Source organism: Aedes albopictus, chromosome 3 (assembly GCF_035046485.1).
Source record: "Aedes albopictus strain Foshan chromosome 3, AalbF5, whole genome shotgun sequence".
Lineage (NCBI taxonomy): Eukaryota > Metazoa > Arthropoda > Insecta > Diptera > Culicidae > Aedes > Aedes albopictus.
Window position 1 is genome coordinate 392,290,547 of NC_085138.1, and position 19,194 is coordinate 392,309,740.

Genomic DNA, 19,194 nt, shown 5'->3' on the forward strand with positions numbered 1-19,194 from the left:
TATTGAAAATGGTTCAGATCGGTTCAGCCGTTCTGGAGTTATGACCATTTAGGTGTTCCGGACTGGTACCCCAGGAAGGGGCCAGATATAAAAATGCTACAAAACCATGCATGCGACATATCAGACCGCGGCTTTTTCGATAACCTGACGAACGGAAAGCAGGAAAATATTTTCCGTCCACATCTGAACCAGTAGTATTCTGGAATCGGTTCCGGATGTCCCGCAGGAAGTGGCAAAATATAAAAGTGAGCCAAACCCATGCATGCGACACATCAAATAGCGGCTTTATCGATAACCTGGAATAGTGAGCAGGAAAATATCCTTTGATCTAGCGGAGACTACCGGTAGTGTTCCGGAACCGGTTCCGGGTGCCTCACCGGAAGTGGTCAAATATAAAATTGAACCAAACCCATGCATGTGACACATAAAATCGCGTATCTTTAGATAACCAAATGAACGGTTAGCAATAAAATGGAATCAGACTATATTTAGAAAAAGCAGTAGTATTCCGGAACCGGTTTCGTGTGTCCCGCCGGAAGTGGTCAAATGTAGATGGGAACCAAACCCATGCATGCGACACATTAAATAGCAGCTTTTTCGAAGAACGGTAAGCAGGAAAATAGCCTTAGATCACAGCAGAGACTACCGGTAGTGTTCCGGAACCAGATCTTGATGTCCCGCTGAAAGTGGTCAAATATAAAAGTGAACCAAATACATGCATGCAGCACATCAAATCGCGGCTCTTAAGATAATCTGATGAACGTTTAGCAATAAAATGGTTTCAAACCATACTTGAGACAACCAGTAGTATTCCAGAACCGGTTCCTGGTGTCTTGCTGGAAGTGGTCAAATGCATATACAGGGGGTGGCCAAAATGTTTGGGATAGGAAACTTTTTTTCTCCCACAAAAAAATTCAACAAGCTGTAACTTTTCATAGAGTGCATAAAAAAATCTCAAATTTTGACTGTTTATAAACCTGTTATATGTGCATCATTGGTACAAATTTGGGCTCGATTGAATAATTTTTCGCGAAATTAGAACCGTACGGGTAAAACACTATTTTTCAGACAACTCATTTTTGAGCTGTCATATCTCGGGAACCAGTGAACCGAATTGAATGATTTTTTTAACGTTTATCAACAATATATTGATACTTATTGCAACGTTATAAAATGTAATATTTTCTCACGGCGAATAAAGTTATACCGGGTTGAAATTTTTACCCATATAGAGGAAAATAAGTCAAATTTACAATACCACACAAAAATTACTAAATGTGTTCTTCCTTTAATCTAAATAGGCTCTAATATATCTGATTAGAGATAATTTGAGAACAGAAGTGGAAAATCTTTGGACATCAACACAAAATTTTATGACATTGACGTAAAAAAATTACAAGTTTTAGAGAAAAATCCAAAAAGTGTCAATCTATGATAACTTTTTTCAACGTTCAAAAAGTATCTTTGTTTTAATAGTTTGTGAAGCAGTTGATTATTGTTAGTGTACGTTCAAAATTTCATTCAATTCGGTTCACTGGCTTCCGCGATATGACAGTTCAAAAATGAGTTGTCTGAAAAATAGTGTTTTACCCAAACGGTTCTAACTTTGCGAAAGAATAATCAATCCAGCCCAAATTTGTACCAATGATGCACATATAATTGGTTGACAAACAGTCAAAATTTGAGATTTTTTGATGCACTCTATGAAAAGTTAGAGCATGTTGAACTTTTTTGTGAGAGAAAAAAACTTGCCTATCCCAAACATTTTGGCCATCCCCTGTAGGAGCCAAACCCATGTATGCGACACATTAAACCACAGCTTTTTCGATAACCTGATGAACGGATTACAAGAAAATAGTCTTAGATCACATTAGAGACTACCAGTAGTGTTCCAGAACCCGTTTTGTATGTCCCGCCAGAATGACCAAAATGTAAAATGAATCAAATCCATGCATGCACATCAATTTTCGGCTTTTCAGAAAACCTGTTGAACAGCTAGCAAGAAACTAGTCTCAGACCATATTTGAGACAAAAGGTGCAGTCTTGGAACCGGTTCCGGGTATCGCACAGGAAGTGGTAAAAACAGTGAAAATAATCAATGCAATCGATAAATATGTGTATGAGAACAAAATCTTGAAAAAACTGAAGCATGCTCATCAAATCACAATTTTTCATATTCCTAAGGTGTAAAAATACAGTAGAACGAGAGTTGCATGAGAAAATTGAAATTTAATCGCATCAACCTCGACCAAAGTTTTTTAATCCCCTTTTGCGTCTAAAGCTGCGCAAAATTTTGATCCGACTGATTGCTCCTCGCGCTCTGTTATATGCACAGCAAAAAAAATATGAAAGTTAAACAGCACGTAAATTGAAGATCAACAACCAACATTTAGCGTCAGCCGAGCAGCCCGATGCTGGTCAGACGGCTTGTTTATAGATTTTAAAGCATTTTGCTTTAAATTTGCTTCAATTTTTTTGAATCTAGTAACCAATGATATTAAAATATAGCCTGAAGTGTACAGAAAAAAGTTTATCGTAGACTGTAAAGTGATTGTTGCTTGTGAAATAAATTATATTTTAGCTTGTTGTTATCGCCTTGGTATTGATGGGCCTCCAGTAATAGTCAAGGTGGTCACGCAGTCAACTACGAGGTCTGATATTTTGCAACTCTGCCTATACATTGAATATAACATCGGAAATATGTGCCATCAGTTAGTTTCCCAACTCGATGATGGCTTGGATAAAATTCTTGCTTTTGAACATAAATTATTCACAGGATTCAGGATTCAGGAGTCGATGGAAAGATCATGAGTACATATTCGACGTGAAAGGCACTATCACTACTAGGTGGATTCATCCGTTTTTTTTACCTCATAAACCTTCCTTGGGTGAAAACTAACAGAACAAAACTAAGACGACCAAAATCGGTCCTTCCGTTCGCAAGTTATGCGCGGTCCCACGTATGCCACTGCATTTATATATATATATATAGATGTATCTGTTGATTACTTAAAAAGTCCACAAATAGATATCAGACAACATTCAAGTGGATTTGATTCGATCGACAAGCGTTATGATTCACCATGATAAGCTCAATCCAATTGCCTCCACTGTGATTTGGCAAGCGGCGATGTTGATAAGTTAGATAATGGAAGTCATCATATTGTACGTTGAGAATGTTGAAATTGGACTTGCTCCAAATATTTTAAGCATGACGTGTTTTATCTATATTATACAATACATTCGTTGCTATCCGCATCGAAAAACTGATTAATCGAGCACGCACTGACAGTAAGCGCCCCTCTCGAACATTCCACATATAGAAAAAAAATATGTGGGTGAGGATATGGATATTTTCCGTCGAGTCGATCTTTGCAGAATTGATTGATATCACCTGTTGCAATGCATCCATCAACCACTCCTGGAACACATATTTGCTTCGACTCTAGGAAGATCTCACCGGCTGCGCAGAAGTTGACAGTTGTCTGATAATCGATGCAGGCAAGGAACAAGTCACATCGGCCCGCGTACGGCATAATTCCTTGGGTGTTTTGCAAGCAGCGATCGCGAAGGTCAACGCAACCGGAGCTTTCCGATATACCTGGAACGCACTGGTTTTCCTCTTTGTGGAAAATTGTACCATCTGGACAACGTCGAGTGCTGGAAACGTGATTTTCACACCTATAGTAGTCAACACAGTTTTCTGGATTGTGATGAGGTAGTTGTGTTCCGTCCAGTTTTCTTGCGCAGAGCTCGTCTCCTGAAGTTGCCGTGCAAGTATCAACATCTCCTGGAACACACTCGTTGCCAGTTTCAGGTGTGATAATGTTTCCAGCCGAACATTCCTTAGCTATACCGAATCCGCTTACACATTCCACATAAAGGTCACACTCTGAGGCAGTTGGGTGTGGAAGGATCGTTCCGTCAACTTCGTCAGAGCACCCATCGAACAACAGACAGGAATCTCCAGCAAAGCACTGTCTGTTAATTGCAAAATACATGTTTCCTCTTGAGCATTCATAAATAGATGCTTCGTTATTTTGACAAGTAACAAAAGATCTACAGTCATCTGGATGAGGATAAATCTGTACACTTTCTCTGCCGTCACACATGGTGCTTATTGGTAGCGCATCACACTCTGGAACTGTACCGGGTATGCAAACTCCAACGTTTTCATCAATAAAAATGTCTCCTGAAAAACAGGAACTTACAGCAGTCGTACCATCGTTACATTCCAAATATAAGTTACATTTTCCGTCTTCAGGGAACAGAAAGCTACCGTTCGGTTTTTCCAGACAGAAATTGCGAAGGTCTTCACATCCCGATGTAACTCCTGGAATACAAATTCTCTCCTCTCTGTGGAAAATATTTCCTTCTGGACAGCTACCACCAATAGCAACTTCATCCTGGCACTCGTAATAGTCTATGCAGTTTTCGGAATCGATAGCGGGTAACAGTACTCCATTCGTCTGTCCCACGCAAATTGTGTCCGCAGGATCTGGTTCAACACATATACCCGGCTCGCAAATCATTGTCTCTTCGTTGACAATTTGTCCTTCTGGACATTCTAGAGTCGAAATTCTTCCAAGAGAACAAATAATTCTGATATTGCACATGCTCGGGTGAATGACCACCCATTCTTCAAAGTTACTGCAACTTTGCAAAGTGAAAACTTCGCATGTCCGACCGTTTCCGGGAACACAATCCAGAGATTGCCGTTGAAGAACCATTCCCGGTGGACAGGTTTGTGCCGTTGCTTCTCCTTGAAGACATGTCACATAAGAATCGCATCTGGGCTCTTGGGTCGGATAAGGGAAGACTTCGTTATCGAAACGGTCGATGCATATAGTGTCCAAGGGATCATATGCGCAATCTGTCGAGGAGCCAGGAGTGCAGCGCCACAAGAAGTCGTGCCAGATGAGCGGATGTGGACACATATAGATGCTAACTTTGTCTAGCTGACAGTCGAAATACATATTACAGTAATTGGGATGCCTTGATATGTCCGCCATACATTCCAGGGGTTCACATAGCTCTGTATCACCTGGAGTACACTTTTGAAGACTTGCATCAAAAATTTCTCCTGGTGGGCAAATTACTAAACTTCCTTGACCATTTTGACAATGGATGAAACGTTCACAATCATCAGGAAGATAAATATATTCATCTGTTTTGCCTTCGCACATGTCGTCAAGAGTTGCACATGTGCTCGGATCGCCTGGGACGCAATCCAGTGTTCCGGGTAGAACAATGTGATTTATAGGGCATGGTATTTCATTGGTATGCGTGATGTTGCAACTAACGAACTGTGAGCAATCGTCTTCTGGGTGGGGGAATATTGCTCCAAAAGGTTGATGATCACAAATAGTTCCGAGTGGTGAACGCTGGCAGTTATTTTGGTTTCCGGGAACGCACATCAACCATCGTTGGCTCCAAAGCCTACCCGATGGGCAGAAATGTATCAATGGAAATTCGTTTTCTAAACATTCTACGAATACATCACAAACGCCCTCTGAGTGCTCCCGATATTCACCAATCGTAGCATTAACACACACTTCGTCAAGCACTTCACAAGTTTCTTCGTCCACAATTCTTCCCACTACACAAGTCATATTCCTCGGGAAGAATATTGTGCCACGGGGGCAGTTAACAACAGTGGGAAGACCGTTCTGGCAGTTTACATACGATTGACATCTATCCGGATGCATCAGAATTTGATTAGTTCTGTTGACACACATTTCTTCGAGCGGCAAGGGCTGGCAGCTTACAGTATCGCCAGGAACGCAAATGCCAAAATCTTCTAAAAATATATCACCCTCCGGACAAGGCTTAGCTATTACTGTCTCCTCTTCACACACAATCGCAACATCACACCGATCCGGATGACGCAAAGCATCGTTTTCTGCATCATCGCACAAATGTTCCAGCGATTCACACGTTCTCACGCTTCCTACGATACACTTCAAGTCTACCTTACTGAAGATCGTTCCCGGATCACATTCCACCACCTCAACTTCATCCACGCCGCACCAGATATATTTTCCACAATTTCTAGGATACTCAATTACCCGTTCAACCGTGTTGTTGCCGCAAGCGATTTCCGGAGTCCACGGTACACAAGTTTCTTTATCTCCTAGCACGCAAGCGCCTTCATCTTGGGACCAGATCAGATCCTCTCCGCACTGGAAAAGCTCCACCTCTCCGTCGTTACAGAACACAAATTGATCGCATTCGTCCTCCAACGGGAAGAAGGCATACGACAGAACTGATGAACAATCCGGCTCAGAGTTCTGAGCCGTTGCCACTGCGAACAATACCAACAGACAAGCTCCTGTCAGTTTCCACCACATTTCGGCTCCGTGGTTCGAGCGATACTGACCGATGCAAAGCGATTAGCCACGGGTGTCGATTTGCGAGTCAACGGATTTGGGACCGATTTTATCTTGAATGGGCTCGACCGAAAATTCCTGCTTCTGCTGTTGCTGATAAGCTACCACAATCCGTCAATAGAAAGCGCGATTAGACGTCCCGGATGCAGTGAAGCAATTGTTCCATAGATTGGTAGACTGATTATTTGGCTGATTGCGATTAGTGATAAAAATAGACAATTGATAGACAAAATGAGCATTATGAAACATCAAATCTAGAGCATTATGTAGAAAGAGCGTAATGAGAACATAGTTATGGTCTCCTTTATATTAATATACATTGATTAAAACAGTTGTTTTATAAGCATCCGGAGGACCAAAAATACGCCAGCAGTCGCTATCAAATATATTATTTTCAAAATTCAACGGTATGCTTTAAGGTGACACACCACATCAGTGCAATCATCCGCCATTTCTCTGCTGCACTCAAGATATAAATCTCAGACTCTAGTACGTATTAGAAACTAGAAATTGCTCCATTTTCTTGTTTACTTGTCGATTGCCAAGACCCTAGTTTCAGTTACGTCAGTGCTGTGGAAACCGAAATTTATTTTGAAGGATATGCACAAAAGTGCACGCGGCGTATCGCTTTCGAAAGGTACGGCCGCGGTTTTCACTCCCTGTTTACTTCATCCTTATGGGAAATAACATTGGGGCGTTTCCTATGGTGCGGCTGTTTCTTTCGAAAACGATAGACCGCGTGAACTTTTGTGCAAAGCCACTTTTTGAAACATTTCAACGACCGCGCGGTGTTTACGTTTCAAGAAATCTGACAATACCTTCAAACCCGTGAGGCAAAACGTGAGAAAGAGAGTGAACGATAGAGCAAATTACACGGCGCGCGTTTCAACATCCAGCGCGTTCCTACATGACTATCACCAGAAGCTGGACGAGCGGATAAGTGAAATCAACGAGTGCGATAATCTCAATACTCTATAAGAGACTATCCAAGGAGCGATGAGAACGGCAGCGCGGGAGGTGATAGGCACTGCTCCAAGACGACCTAGGAACGAATGGTTCGACGAGGAGTGACAGAGGGTAACGGATGAGAAGAGTGTCGCCAGAAGCCGGATGCTGGTGTCTAGCACCCGGCAGAGGAGCGAGCGATATAGGGAAGCGAGAGCAGTCGAAAAACAAATCCACCGCAGACAGAAAAAATACCACGAGGAAAATGTGATTGCTCAGGCGCAAGAAAGTATGGAGCAGAATGATATGCGGAGGTTTTACGAAACTGTCAGAGGTGTGCGGGGAGAAACAGCGCCTTCTCCCGTCAAGTGTAACGGCCGTGAAGGAAACTTGCTGACAGACATAACAATGGTGGCTGCCAGATGGAGAGAGCACTTCGAGAAATTGTTGAACGGTGTGAATGGAAGAGCGACAGATAGACTTCGAATCGACGACGACGGACCCACAGCTTGTCCAACGCTAGACCTCCAACGCTAGACAAGGTCAAGACAGCCATTAGCTTCTCAAGCACGGTAGTGATCAGCTGTATGTAAAGGAAGAGCTGCCTGCTAGTTGGTTGAATGGTCTCATTTGCCCTCTTTACAAAAAAAGCATCGACAGCAGTGCGTGAATTACAGAGGAACAACATTTCTCAATTCAACGTACAAAATTTTGTCCGGAGCAGGGGCGTTTAATTTCGTTTCAATGAGACACTTTCATGCAACATTTGAATGAGTCACTTTATCTGTTTGACACACTATTCGAGTCTTTCTTTTCGACTCGGAAACCTTCTTATTCATCGTAGCACTCGGTAGTCTCTCTTCGGGGTGGCGTTGCTTGTGCTTCACTCGGCAGAGCAGTAGTGTCTCACTCTTGCGCGTTAGTCTCTCAATGGTTACAGGCGGTTAATTGGATTTAAGCGGTCAAACTTGTGTTCCTTTTTCATAAAACATAATGATCATTGTATTGGCGTGCACCACTATTTGAAAAATTGTTTTAAATAGTGTTTTTAGCACATTGAAATTTTTCAATGACCCACTGTTACTGCCAGCACTGCCCCGCGGTGTCATCGGGACTGAACTGTTCCGACGAAGGCAGAATTGTCAACTACGCTCGGTGACAGGAAGGATCTGGTGGACGGAGAGTTCATTGTTGATACTACCGAGTGCAAAACGTGCAACTTTGTAAATCAATTGAACTAACGTCTAGTGCATTGCTTAAACTAACTTAAATCTTGCGGTATCACAGTTGGTTACAGTTCGTTTATCACAGTTAGATATCACAGAGAGTCGGTGGCCAAATAGGTAATAGGCGAACGCAGACGAATTTGTAAAAGGCTCAAACCGAACAATTGTAAGTTGTGGCACTATAAACTATAAAACTAAATTAAACTAATCAAAATAAATTTGCAGCTTAAAGCTGATTTCGCACCAAAATTAGAGTTTGCGGACTGCTTGAAAGAGTCGGAAAAGAGCTCTCCATTTTGCAGTGAAGAAACCTTTAAGAATTGTTCGTCATGTCGAATGCGGAACAAACGGCCAACACCTCTAACCCGAAAACGCCGGAAAATAAAGAACGAACTACCAATTGTGTATGCTGTGATCGTCCGGAGACGATAGACGATTGTGTCCAATGCGACCAATGCAACGGGTGGTGGCACATGGTGTGCGCGGAGGTTACGGCTTCGGTAGCAGATAGATCGTGGACCTGCGGGCACTGTTTTCCGCTCAGCGTGTCCTCCCGAACAACGTCGCCTAGTATTAGGGCGGCACGTTCGGCCTTGAAGAAGAAGCAACTGGAAGACCAGCAGGCAATGGAACAACGTCATCTCGCCGAGAAGTACAAGTTAATGGAAGAAGAGCTAAATGAGATGGACGAAATCAGCAGCAACCGTAGCAGGATAAGCAAAAGGACGAGCTTAGACAGGGTGAAGCAGTGGCAACGGAAGTGCGCAGAACAGCCTGGAGACAAGCAAGGACTTCCTGTGGACGGTCAACCTGTGGATGGTGCTTCTACAATTTTGCAGGGGGGATTATGCAACCCGCAGGATTCAGGAAAAGCCATTCTTGAGCGGTCAGCTGACCAGTTGGACATCAATGTATCTCTACCAAACCCGGCGAGTCAAATTCGAGATCAGCGGGCTGAAGTCGTCGGAAAGCTAGATGCGGTGCAACAAGCTAGATCAGGTGCCATCGTCACTGGTTGTCGACCGGATTCCGGGTTCTACAGGCCTCCGCTGAACTCCACGGAAAAATCGCATTCTTTCCCGAGGCTGAGCAATGCTACGTGTGACCAGCAGCAGTCAACCGGTGCGATCCCTGAGCAGCAGAAGGTCTCGATCAACCCAGGTAAAGTCAACTCTCAATGCCCCCCGTAGCACATCAAGGTAAGCCACTTTTCGAACCACCGAATTCTATATATATGCCACCAAGATCCGATAACTCCCTCCAACAAATCATTAAACAATTCGGAAGCCTGGCACCATCAGCCACGGCTTCCTTCCGAACAAATATACTACCACCTGGTACAAATACGGGCCATAGGCCACCGGCAAATCCGTTGCTAATACTAGCGGAACCGCCGAATGTTGGCTCTTTGCCACATGGACATACGATTCCATATTATGAATCAGCTCCCCCTTTAGTGGAACCACAAAATGTTGGCGCCTCGCCACAAGGTAATCCGGTTACTTCTATCGGAACAGTTCCCCCACCGCCGGGACTACCGATCGTTGATAACTTCACTCCTTCCCCCTCGCAGTTGGCCGCACGATAAGTCATGTCGCGCGACCTACCGACATTTTCTGGCGAACCCGCAGATTGGCCAATATTTATAAGTAGCTTCATGAACAGTACGCTGGCATGCGGGTATAACAGCGCAGAAAATCTCGCGCGCCTCCAACGTTGTTTAAAAGGGCCCGCGTACGAATCTGTCAAAAGTCGGTTGTTGCTTCCAGAATCAGTGCCTCAAGTGATAGATACGCTTCGCTTGTTATACGGACGACCAGAATTGTTAATCAGTGTTCTACTACAGAAAGTGCGCAGTGTTCCGTCACCGAAGGCAGAAAAGTTGGAAACGATTATTGATTTCGGTTTGGCCGTCCGAAGCCTTTGTGACCATTTGGAAGCCGCTGGCCAACATGAACATCTTTCGAACCCAACCCTGCTGATGGAAATGGTGTTGTGAACATGAAGATATTTGGCGATTTCATGCTACGAATTGTTACAGCCGTTAGTAGAGTGACAACGTACGTTGGGAACATCGATCATCAGAAAGCGAAGCAGAAGGGATCGGTGTATGCCCACACCAGCGAAACAGAGCCGATGTACGAACCAGAACGGGAGGAGAAGCGACCGTGTTTTTGCTGCCGGAAACCAGGTCACCGTGTGGCAGAGTGTGCTGTATTCAGGGCGTATACTGTAGACGACCGATGGAAGTTTGTTCAACATATGGGATTGTGCCGCAGCTGTCTCAACAATCATGGAAGGCGAAGCTGCAAAAATGCGATGCAGTGTGTATTTGAAGGATGCCAATATCGCCATCATCCGCTGTTGCATTCAGATCGAAGCGACAGAGTAAGTGAGCGACCTACTCAAGGATTGTCCACGGTGCAGCATCATACACATCGACAATTCAAGCAAACGTTGCTGTTCCGCGTAATTCCTGTTGTCATTTCCGGACCGCGAGCTACCGTCGAAACCTTCGCCTTTTTAGATGATGGCTCGGACCACTCGCTCATCGAAAGTAAGCTAGTGGAGCAGCTGGGCATCGACGGCTGGAAGAAACCCTTGTGCCTAAAGTGGACGGGAAATGTCAGCCGGATAGAACAGGAGTCTAAACACGTTCGAGTGGGAATCAAAGGAGTGAACAGTCAGCAACAATTCGCACTCAACGATATCCGAACCGTCGAAGAACTCACACTTCCAGAACAAAGCCTGGACTATGACAAGCTGTCGCAACACTACCGCTACCTTCGAGGCTTGCCGGTGAACAGCTACGATAGAGCGGTTCCTAGGCTTTTAATAGGCGTCAACAATGCCAGCTTAACTGTCCCACTACAGGTTAAAGAAGGTAGAAAGGATGAACCAATTGCAGTGAAGACCAGACTGGGATGGTGTATCTTCGGCGGCCGAGGCAGTACAGCAACTCACTCGCTGAACTATCATGCCTGCGAATGCTCAAATGATCAGGAGCTACACAATTCTGTGAAGGAGTATTTCGCGATGGAAGATGCAGGGACTAGGTCAGCGGTTGTGCTAGAATCCGAAGAAGACAAGCGTGCTAGAGAGATCATGGAGAAAACTACGACTCGCGAGGGTGAGAAGTTCGAAACGGGCCTGTTATGGAAGTATAACGACATCGAATTCCCAAACAGCTACCTACCTTGATACCTTGTTGGCTACAAAGTAACTTTACTCCAATGCCGAGCGTATAGTAGAGCTCCATCTTCGTCGGTCTTGGGCGATGTTCCTCCAGTTTCCCCGAACGTGTAGGGATCGTAGATCTTCTTCAACCGCGTGCAGCCAGCGAGTTCGCGGCCGCCCACGAAGTCGCCTACCTCTACCGGGTTCTCTGCTGAATATTGTTTTCGCTATTCTTTCTTCCGACATTCGCACTACGTGTCCAGCCCACTGAAGTCTGCCGTATTTTATACGTTTCACAATATTCGCATCTTCGTACACTTGGTACAACTCGTGATTCATGCGTCTGCGCCACACTCCATTTTCTTGTTTCCCACCGAGAATTGTCCGCAGCACTTTGCGCTCAAAAACTCCAAAAGCTTTTCGGTCTACCTCCTTTAACGTCCACGCTTCGTGACCGTAGAGGGCAACCGGAAGAATCAGCATCTTATACAGAGCGAATTTTGTTTGCGTTTGCAAGTTACGGGACCTAAGCTGGCTACGCAATCCGTAAAAGGCCCTATTCGCAGCTGCAATACGCCTTTTCACTTCACGGGAAACGTCATTGTCACATGTCACAAGTGTTCCAAGATAAACAAATTCTTCAACAACTTCAAACACTTCCCCATCAATCACTACCTCAGCACTAACACCACTAGGCCTGCTTCTGTCTCTACCCGCTATCATGTACTTCGTCTTGGTAGAGTTAATCGTCAAGCCTATCCTCGCTGTCTCTCTCTTCAGAGGAGCATAAGCTTCCTCCACTGCCCTACGATCGATGCCGATGAGATCAATATCGTCCGCAAAACCGAGGAGCATGTGCGACCGTGTGATGATAGAGCCATTCCTCTGCACGCCTGACCTCCTAATCGCTCCTTCGAGTGCAATGTTGAACAATAAATTTGAAAGAGCATCCCCCTGCTTCAATCCATCCAAGGTCACAAACGACGTAGACACTTCGTCCGCGATCCGAATACTTGATTTTGATCCATCCAGCGTTGCGCGTATCAGCCTAATTAGTTTCGCCGGAAACCATGTTCTGGTTCCCAAACAGCTACAGCATGGCGATTAGGCGCTTGGAGTGCTTGGAGCGCAGAATGATGCGAGATCCCGATCTAGCGAGGAACCTGAAAAATCAGATTTTGGAGTACCAACGCAAAGGTTATGCACACCGAGCAACGGAAGAAGAACTTGCCGAAGCGGACCCAAAGCGAGTGTGGTATCTTCCACTAGGAGCGGTGATGAATCCAAGGAAACCTGGGAAAGTGCGGTTAATATGGGACGCGGCCGCTAAAGTTGATGGAATATCCCTAAATTCAATGTTGCTTAAAGGCCCAGACCAACTCACGTCGCTTCCAGCCGTCCTTTCGAGATTTCGGCAGTACAAGGTGGGCGTATCAGCAGATATCAAAGAGATGTTCCACCAGCTGGTAATTCGTCGACCAGATCGTCATTCTCAACGTTTCTTATTCCGAAACAGTCCGGAGGAAATGGTGGGTATCTACCTAATGGATGAGGCAACCTTTGGATCCTCTTGTTCGCCAGCGTCGGCGCAGTTTGTTAAAAACAAGAACGCTGAAGAATTCGTTGATCTGTACCCTCGTGCTGTAGAAGGGATTATAAAAAATCACTATGTCGACGACTATCTCGATAGCTTCGAGAACGAAGAGGAAGCAGAACGGGTGTCACAAGAAGTCTGAACTGTACACCAGAAAGGAGGGTTTCTACTCAGAAATTGGCTGTCCAATAGCACCAGCGTTCTTAGTGGACTGCGTGAGGATGAACTAAAAGCGAGTAAGAGCATCTGTAAAAGCGGAATGGAGAACAGCGATCGGGTTTTGGGAATGTTATGTCAGACGACTGAAGATACACTGCGATTTTCCATGGAGGTAACAGAAGAAATACAGAAGGTGATTGAGAAAGGTGAACGACCAACCAAACGTCAAATGCTGCGATGTTTGATGAGTATATTCGATCCACTGGGACTTATTAGTGTATTCCTCGTTCACGGAAAAATCCTTCTCCAGGATGTGTGGCGCGCCGGACTGCAGTGGGACGAAAAGGTGCCAGAGGAGATCTTCCAACGTTGGGTGAGATGGACCGGTATGTTCCCTAGAATCGAAAGTTTGTGCATCCCACGATGCTATTTTCAAGGAGCAACAGCACAGATTTATGAACGGCTACAACTACACATTTTCGTTGATGCTAGCGAATCTGCCTTTTCTGCTGTAGCATACTTCAGGGTTGTCCACATGGGAGGTGAACCAGAATGCGCCATAGTCGAGGCAAAAACAAAGGTCGCTCCACTGAAGCCTCTCTCAATTCCTCGTCTGGAACTTCAAGCTGCAGTTCTCGGTAGTCGATTGATGTCGTTCGTGCAGGAGAACCACAGCGTCGAAGTCAAACAGCGGTTCATATGGAGCGATTCCGCAACAGTTTTGGCATGGCTACGATCTGACCATCGCCGTTACAAACAATATGTGGCCTGCCGAATAGGAGAATTACTGTCAACAACAGATGTAGCAGAGTAGCGATGGGTTCCCAGTAAGCAAAATCCAGCGGACCGTGCAACAAAATGGGGAATGAATGCTTGCCCTGACGCAAGCGATGCATGGTTTAAAGGGCCGGAATTCCTTCGACTGTCCGAAGAACATTGGCCGAGGCAACCATCAATCTCAAACAAACCCGAGGAAGAACTAAGATCATGTTTCCTGATTCAAGGATCAACAATCTCAGAGAGCGTCGTTGATTTCGCCAGATTTTCCAATTGGCGACGGCTTCTAGGTGCAGTAGGGTATGCGCATCGTTTCGTGGACAACTGCAAACGCAAACGTCGAGGAGAAAGGCTCGAACTACTACATTTGACCCAAGACGAATTGAGGAAAGCGAAGAATACTGTGCTGCGAAACGTGCAATGGCTGGACTTTCCAGATGAGATGCTTCTACTTTCGAAAGGACAAGCCGAGTTACCTAAAACTAGTACCTTGTACAAATTGACACCTACAATTGATGAGTGTGGAGTACTTCGTGTTGATGGAAGAATCGGTGCAGCTCCGAATGCATCATTCGACACCAGGTTCCCGGTGGTCCTGCCTAGGAAGAATTCGGTGACGAAACTCATAGTTGAAGATTTCCATAAAGCCTTTCATCATGGGAATTCTGAAACAGTTGTGAATGAAATCAGACAGTTCTACCACATCTCTCGCCTGAGGACTGTAGTGAAGCAAGTGTCAATCGCGTGTCAATTGTGCAAAGTAACGAGAGCGCTTCCGAAGATTCCACGGATGGCGCCGCTACCAATCGCTCGTTTGGCGTCATACACTCGACCATTCACGTACACGGGCATCGACTTTTTTGGACCGTTGCTGGTGAAAGTAGGAAGGAGTTCTGTTAAACGCTGGATGTGTGTCTTCACCTGTCTTACTATACGAGCCGTTCATTTAGAAGTTGCACATAGTCTGTCTACGTCATCGTGTATAAAATGCATTCGACGGTCTGTCTGTCGCCGAGGAGCACCTGCCGAAATCTACACGGACAATGGCACTAACTTCCAAGGGGCTGAACGACAATTGCGGGAACAACTAGCGGAAATACGTGACGGATTAGCAGTGACATTCACCAATACGGACACAAAATGGATGTTCATCCCTCCAAGCGCACCCCACATGGGGGGTGCATGGGAGAGGATGGTGCGGTCGATAAAAACAGCCATGGAAATAGCATACAACTCTGACAGGAAACTGGACGACGAAGGATTGGAGACACTGGCCGTCGAAGCTGAGAGTATAGTTAACAGCCGGCCACTTACGTACTTGACTTTGGAGGCGCTGAAGGCGAAGCTCTTACTCTGAATCACTTCCTGCTAGGAAGTTCTAGAGGTATTCGCCAGCCTACTTCACCAGTTAGTGATCCTGCTGTAGTTGCGAAAAAATCCTGGAATCAAATACAAACGAAACGAAAACCCAAAGTGATTCACTTCAATTTTCAAACACACTTGTTTCAGTAGCAATAATGAACGAGCGTGTTGCAGTGTGAGTTATGAAGCATCGCAGCAGTCCCGTCGCATGGGAAACGATTTGCTACAGCTTTCGTGTGTCATGTTTTCCTTTCGGAATTGCACGTCCCTGGTCCGGAGTTCTGTTTAACACCCTAATAAAAATGTATTATACACTGGTGATTGGATGAATCATTGTTTCATTCCGTGTATGATCAAGATGATAGCCCGAAAGGGTTGTTAAGCACGTTGTATCATATTTTTCTATTAGGGCAGGCTGAGGCCGATTGAAGGGTCCTTCGTCGGCGAATATCACGCAGGTTTTCGTGAGGGCCGATCAACGATGGAACAGATGTTCAACCTGCGACAGATTCTCGATAAATTTTGGGAATACAACTTGCAGACTCATCATCTGTTTAATGATTTCAAGGCGGCGTACGATTCAGTGAAGAGAAACGAGTTATGGCAGAAGCTGATTAGACTGATTCGTGCGACGCTTGACGGTTCGAAATCAAGTGTACGGGCTGCAGATGAAGTTTCGTCATCGTTCGTAACCTTATAGACGGGCTGTAGCAGGGCGATGTTCTTTCGAACTTACTGTTCAACATAGCGCTGGAAGAAGCGATAAGCAGAGCTGGTGTGCAAAGGCGGTACCATTGTCACGAGATTGCATATGCTCCCGGGCTTCGCGAACGATATCGACATCATCGGGATCGACCGTCGGGCCGTGGAAGAGGCGTTAATACCTTAATCCGCAATCCTTAACTTAGGATTTAAGTCCGCCATCTTGGAAATTCTGGTCGCGATTTTTGGACTCCGCACATCTTCCCAATACCAAATATACCCACACAGAAAAAAATATGTAATTAAAATTCAGCGTGTTGATTTCCGCACAAAATTCGCCAACCATGCTGAAGGCGCAATTTGATGTGTCGCATGATGAGGTTTGATTCAGTTTTATATACATAACTACCTAGAAAATATCATGTAACTTTCACAAATTTAGATGTTAAAACATGTAAATTTACGTCTTCCATGACACCCCAAAATAAAACTTATTTTTTTCTTAGCGTCTAGAAATCGCTAGCTCCGATTTGACAGATAAAACATATAAAAGTAAATGATTGACATGCATGGATTCGAACACTGGATCCGCTGATTGTGAGACTTTCTTATCTCTCGGCTATTTCACCGAGTTTGAAGGTTATTGCTGATGAATATGATATTGATTCTACATTTCCAGTGAAATGGATTTGTTGACATCTAACGCAGCCAATCAGTACTTACATGATGCGTGTAAAATTGAGTCTTATTTGTGATTCTGACTTGAAAATGTTTAGGTTCTTGTAAGGTTCTGTCTCGTGCAAATTTCAGATGTTTAAGGGTGTATGGCCATAGCTCCGGAACGTATTGACCGATCCGAATCATTTTCAATAGCAAACAAAACAATTAAATTCCGTTTCGATTCATGCTGAAATCCGTAAAATCGGCCAAAGGGAAGTGTCTTTAAAGTGAGTTACTCATTTTGTGCACAGACATACATACACACATACACACACGCTCACATCAAGACATTTGCTCAATTCGTCAAACTGAGTTGAATGCTATAAATGACTTGACCCTCCGAGCCTGCTATCAAAAAATAGTTTTTTTGAGTGAACATATAGCTTTTCAGTACACTTCGGTGTACGAGAAAGGCAAAAAGTCGAAAAACATTCATTCACGCAAGCACGTAACTTTTGGCTGGAGGTCAATCAACGGCCTGATGAAGCATGAGTAAGGAACTTGTGATGACCAGAGCAATATAAACGCTTCTTTCAGGTTGTTGACCCACAATTTTTCAACCCGCATCCACGTGGCTCAGTTGGAAATCTCTCAAAACGTAGCTTTTCCCATTAATTTATGTTAAATCATTTCTGAAGATTGTACAGCTGACTGTTGGTCGTCTTAAACTCGATAGGATAAATAAATCTGGGATGATTGTGATTGTACCACAACGGTTTATCATGCAATATTACGGCGGCGGCGGCAGCGAAGTGAAGGCCTCTTAACGACTGCCACTTGTGACTCGAAGTAACCGCGTTATCCCCTTGTGCCGAACCACGTGGCTTCGCATTATCATCAGGGTGAACTGTGCAGTACGCTAGCAGAACAAGGAAACAGGGGGAAGGAACAACAACGGTTAAACTCGATATCGGTTCTCTCCCTTCGGCTCTGACACCACTATCCCATAGCCGTGCCGTACCGTGCCGCCTCGGAGGTGGTGGATCCGTCGAGGCTTAGCAGCCAGTATTAAGGAATTTTATTTAATTACAAGCCTCGACACGTGGCCAAATAAATGAAGGCATTTACCCCCTGTCCGTTGACGAGAACGGATGATGACGAGGGTGAACAGGGGCGCTGGATGAAGGATCAAATTAAAATGTCCAACCAACAAACAACCGAGCATCAGCTGATGATGGAAGCATAGGAACAATTGGTGCACTGATGAGAAAGCCAAAATTGTTGGCCACATGCATCCACGTGCCGTACTGGTGGCACCGCATATGTTGTATTTTGTAGGTAAATTAAATTTGGTGATTCAGGAGCGATACCGCTCCATCAACGCAATGGCTGACGGAAGGCAAGCTATTCCTGGTGTTGATCGCAATTTAGCCGAAGAGTGACTTTGTTGTGCTGCATCATCCAGTGCAGTGCAGCGCAACGTAATCATCCGAACCGAGTGCCTAATATTTCACCCATTTTTTTTCTCTTGTTCGATGTGAAAATTCCATCGAAACCAATCTATCCAAATTGTGGAAAAGCCATTCTTTTCACCCCCAGAACGGTGGAACGCAGATAAACACGTACAAGCACATTTCATTGTAAACATGAAGTCCAACATGGAAGTGCGGAGGGGTGATGCACTGTGGTCTGAAAATTCAATTCTATGATATGAAGCTATGTTCTTATGAATATACATAAGTTGTACAAGTAGAGAAGAGAACGAGAGAAAGTAGATAGAAAGATCCAAAGTAGGAGGAAGGGACAGGCCAAGGATTGAACCCATGACCTTAGCAGACGTATCAGAAGCGATAGCCACTAGACCACCAAGTCCGTCGTTATTATGATACCTTCCCGTGAGCTTCCGGCAGAAGGTCGTCCCACAATTTCGTGATCTGCACCATAGTGCAGAAACACTGAAACCTCGTTCAACGAAAGGCTGGAAATAAATGGCCCAGAAAAAGTCAGTGACACAAATGCGCCACGTTGTGTATGGCGCGTGGTTGTACGGTAGCCGCAAAAAAAACGGCTTCCCGTCTAGCAAACCGGCAACCAGGCCGCCAAGACAGCTTCCAGGAAGACGAGCCAAAGGGCCATCACAACGTAACGGTCGGTCACTACTGGGGTACATTGTCCGGGAATTCCACCGGCTGCCGCCCTGTCA

General features: G+C 44.9%; 2 protein-coding genes across 2 annotated transcripts in view; one reads left to right on the top strand and one right to left on the bottom strand.

The window, feature by feature from the left end:
- The window catches only part of LOC109421132 (MOXD1 homolog 2-like), a 404,404-nt gene that overhangs the window by 26,459 nt on the left and 358,751 nt on the right, over positions 1–19,194 (top strand). The gene's annotated exons all lie outside the window — the stretch shown is intronic.
- LOC109414411 (uncharacterized) lies at positions 3,186–6,427 on the bottom strand. The gene has a single exon (XM_019688216.3). The coding sequence runs from the start codon at positions 6,348–6,350 to the stop codon at positions 3,231–3,233; it is 3,120 nt and encodes a 1,039-aa protein (XP_019543761.2). The 5' UTR covers positions 6,351–6,427; the 3' UTR covers positions 3,186–3,230.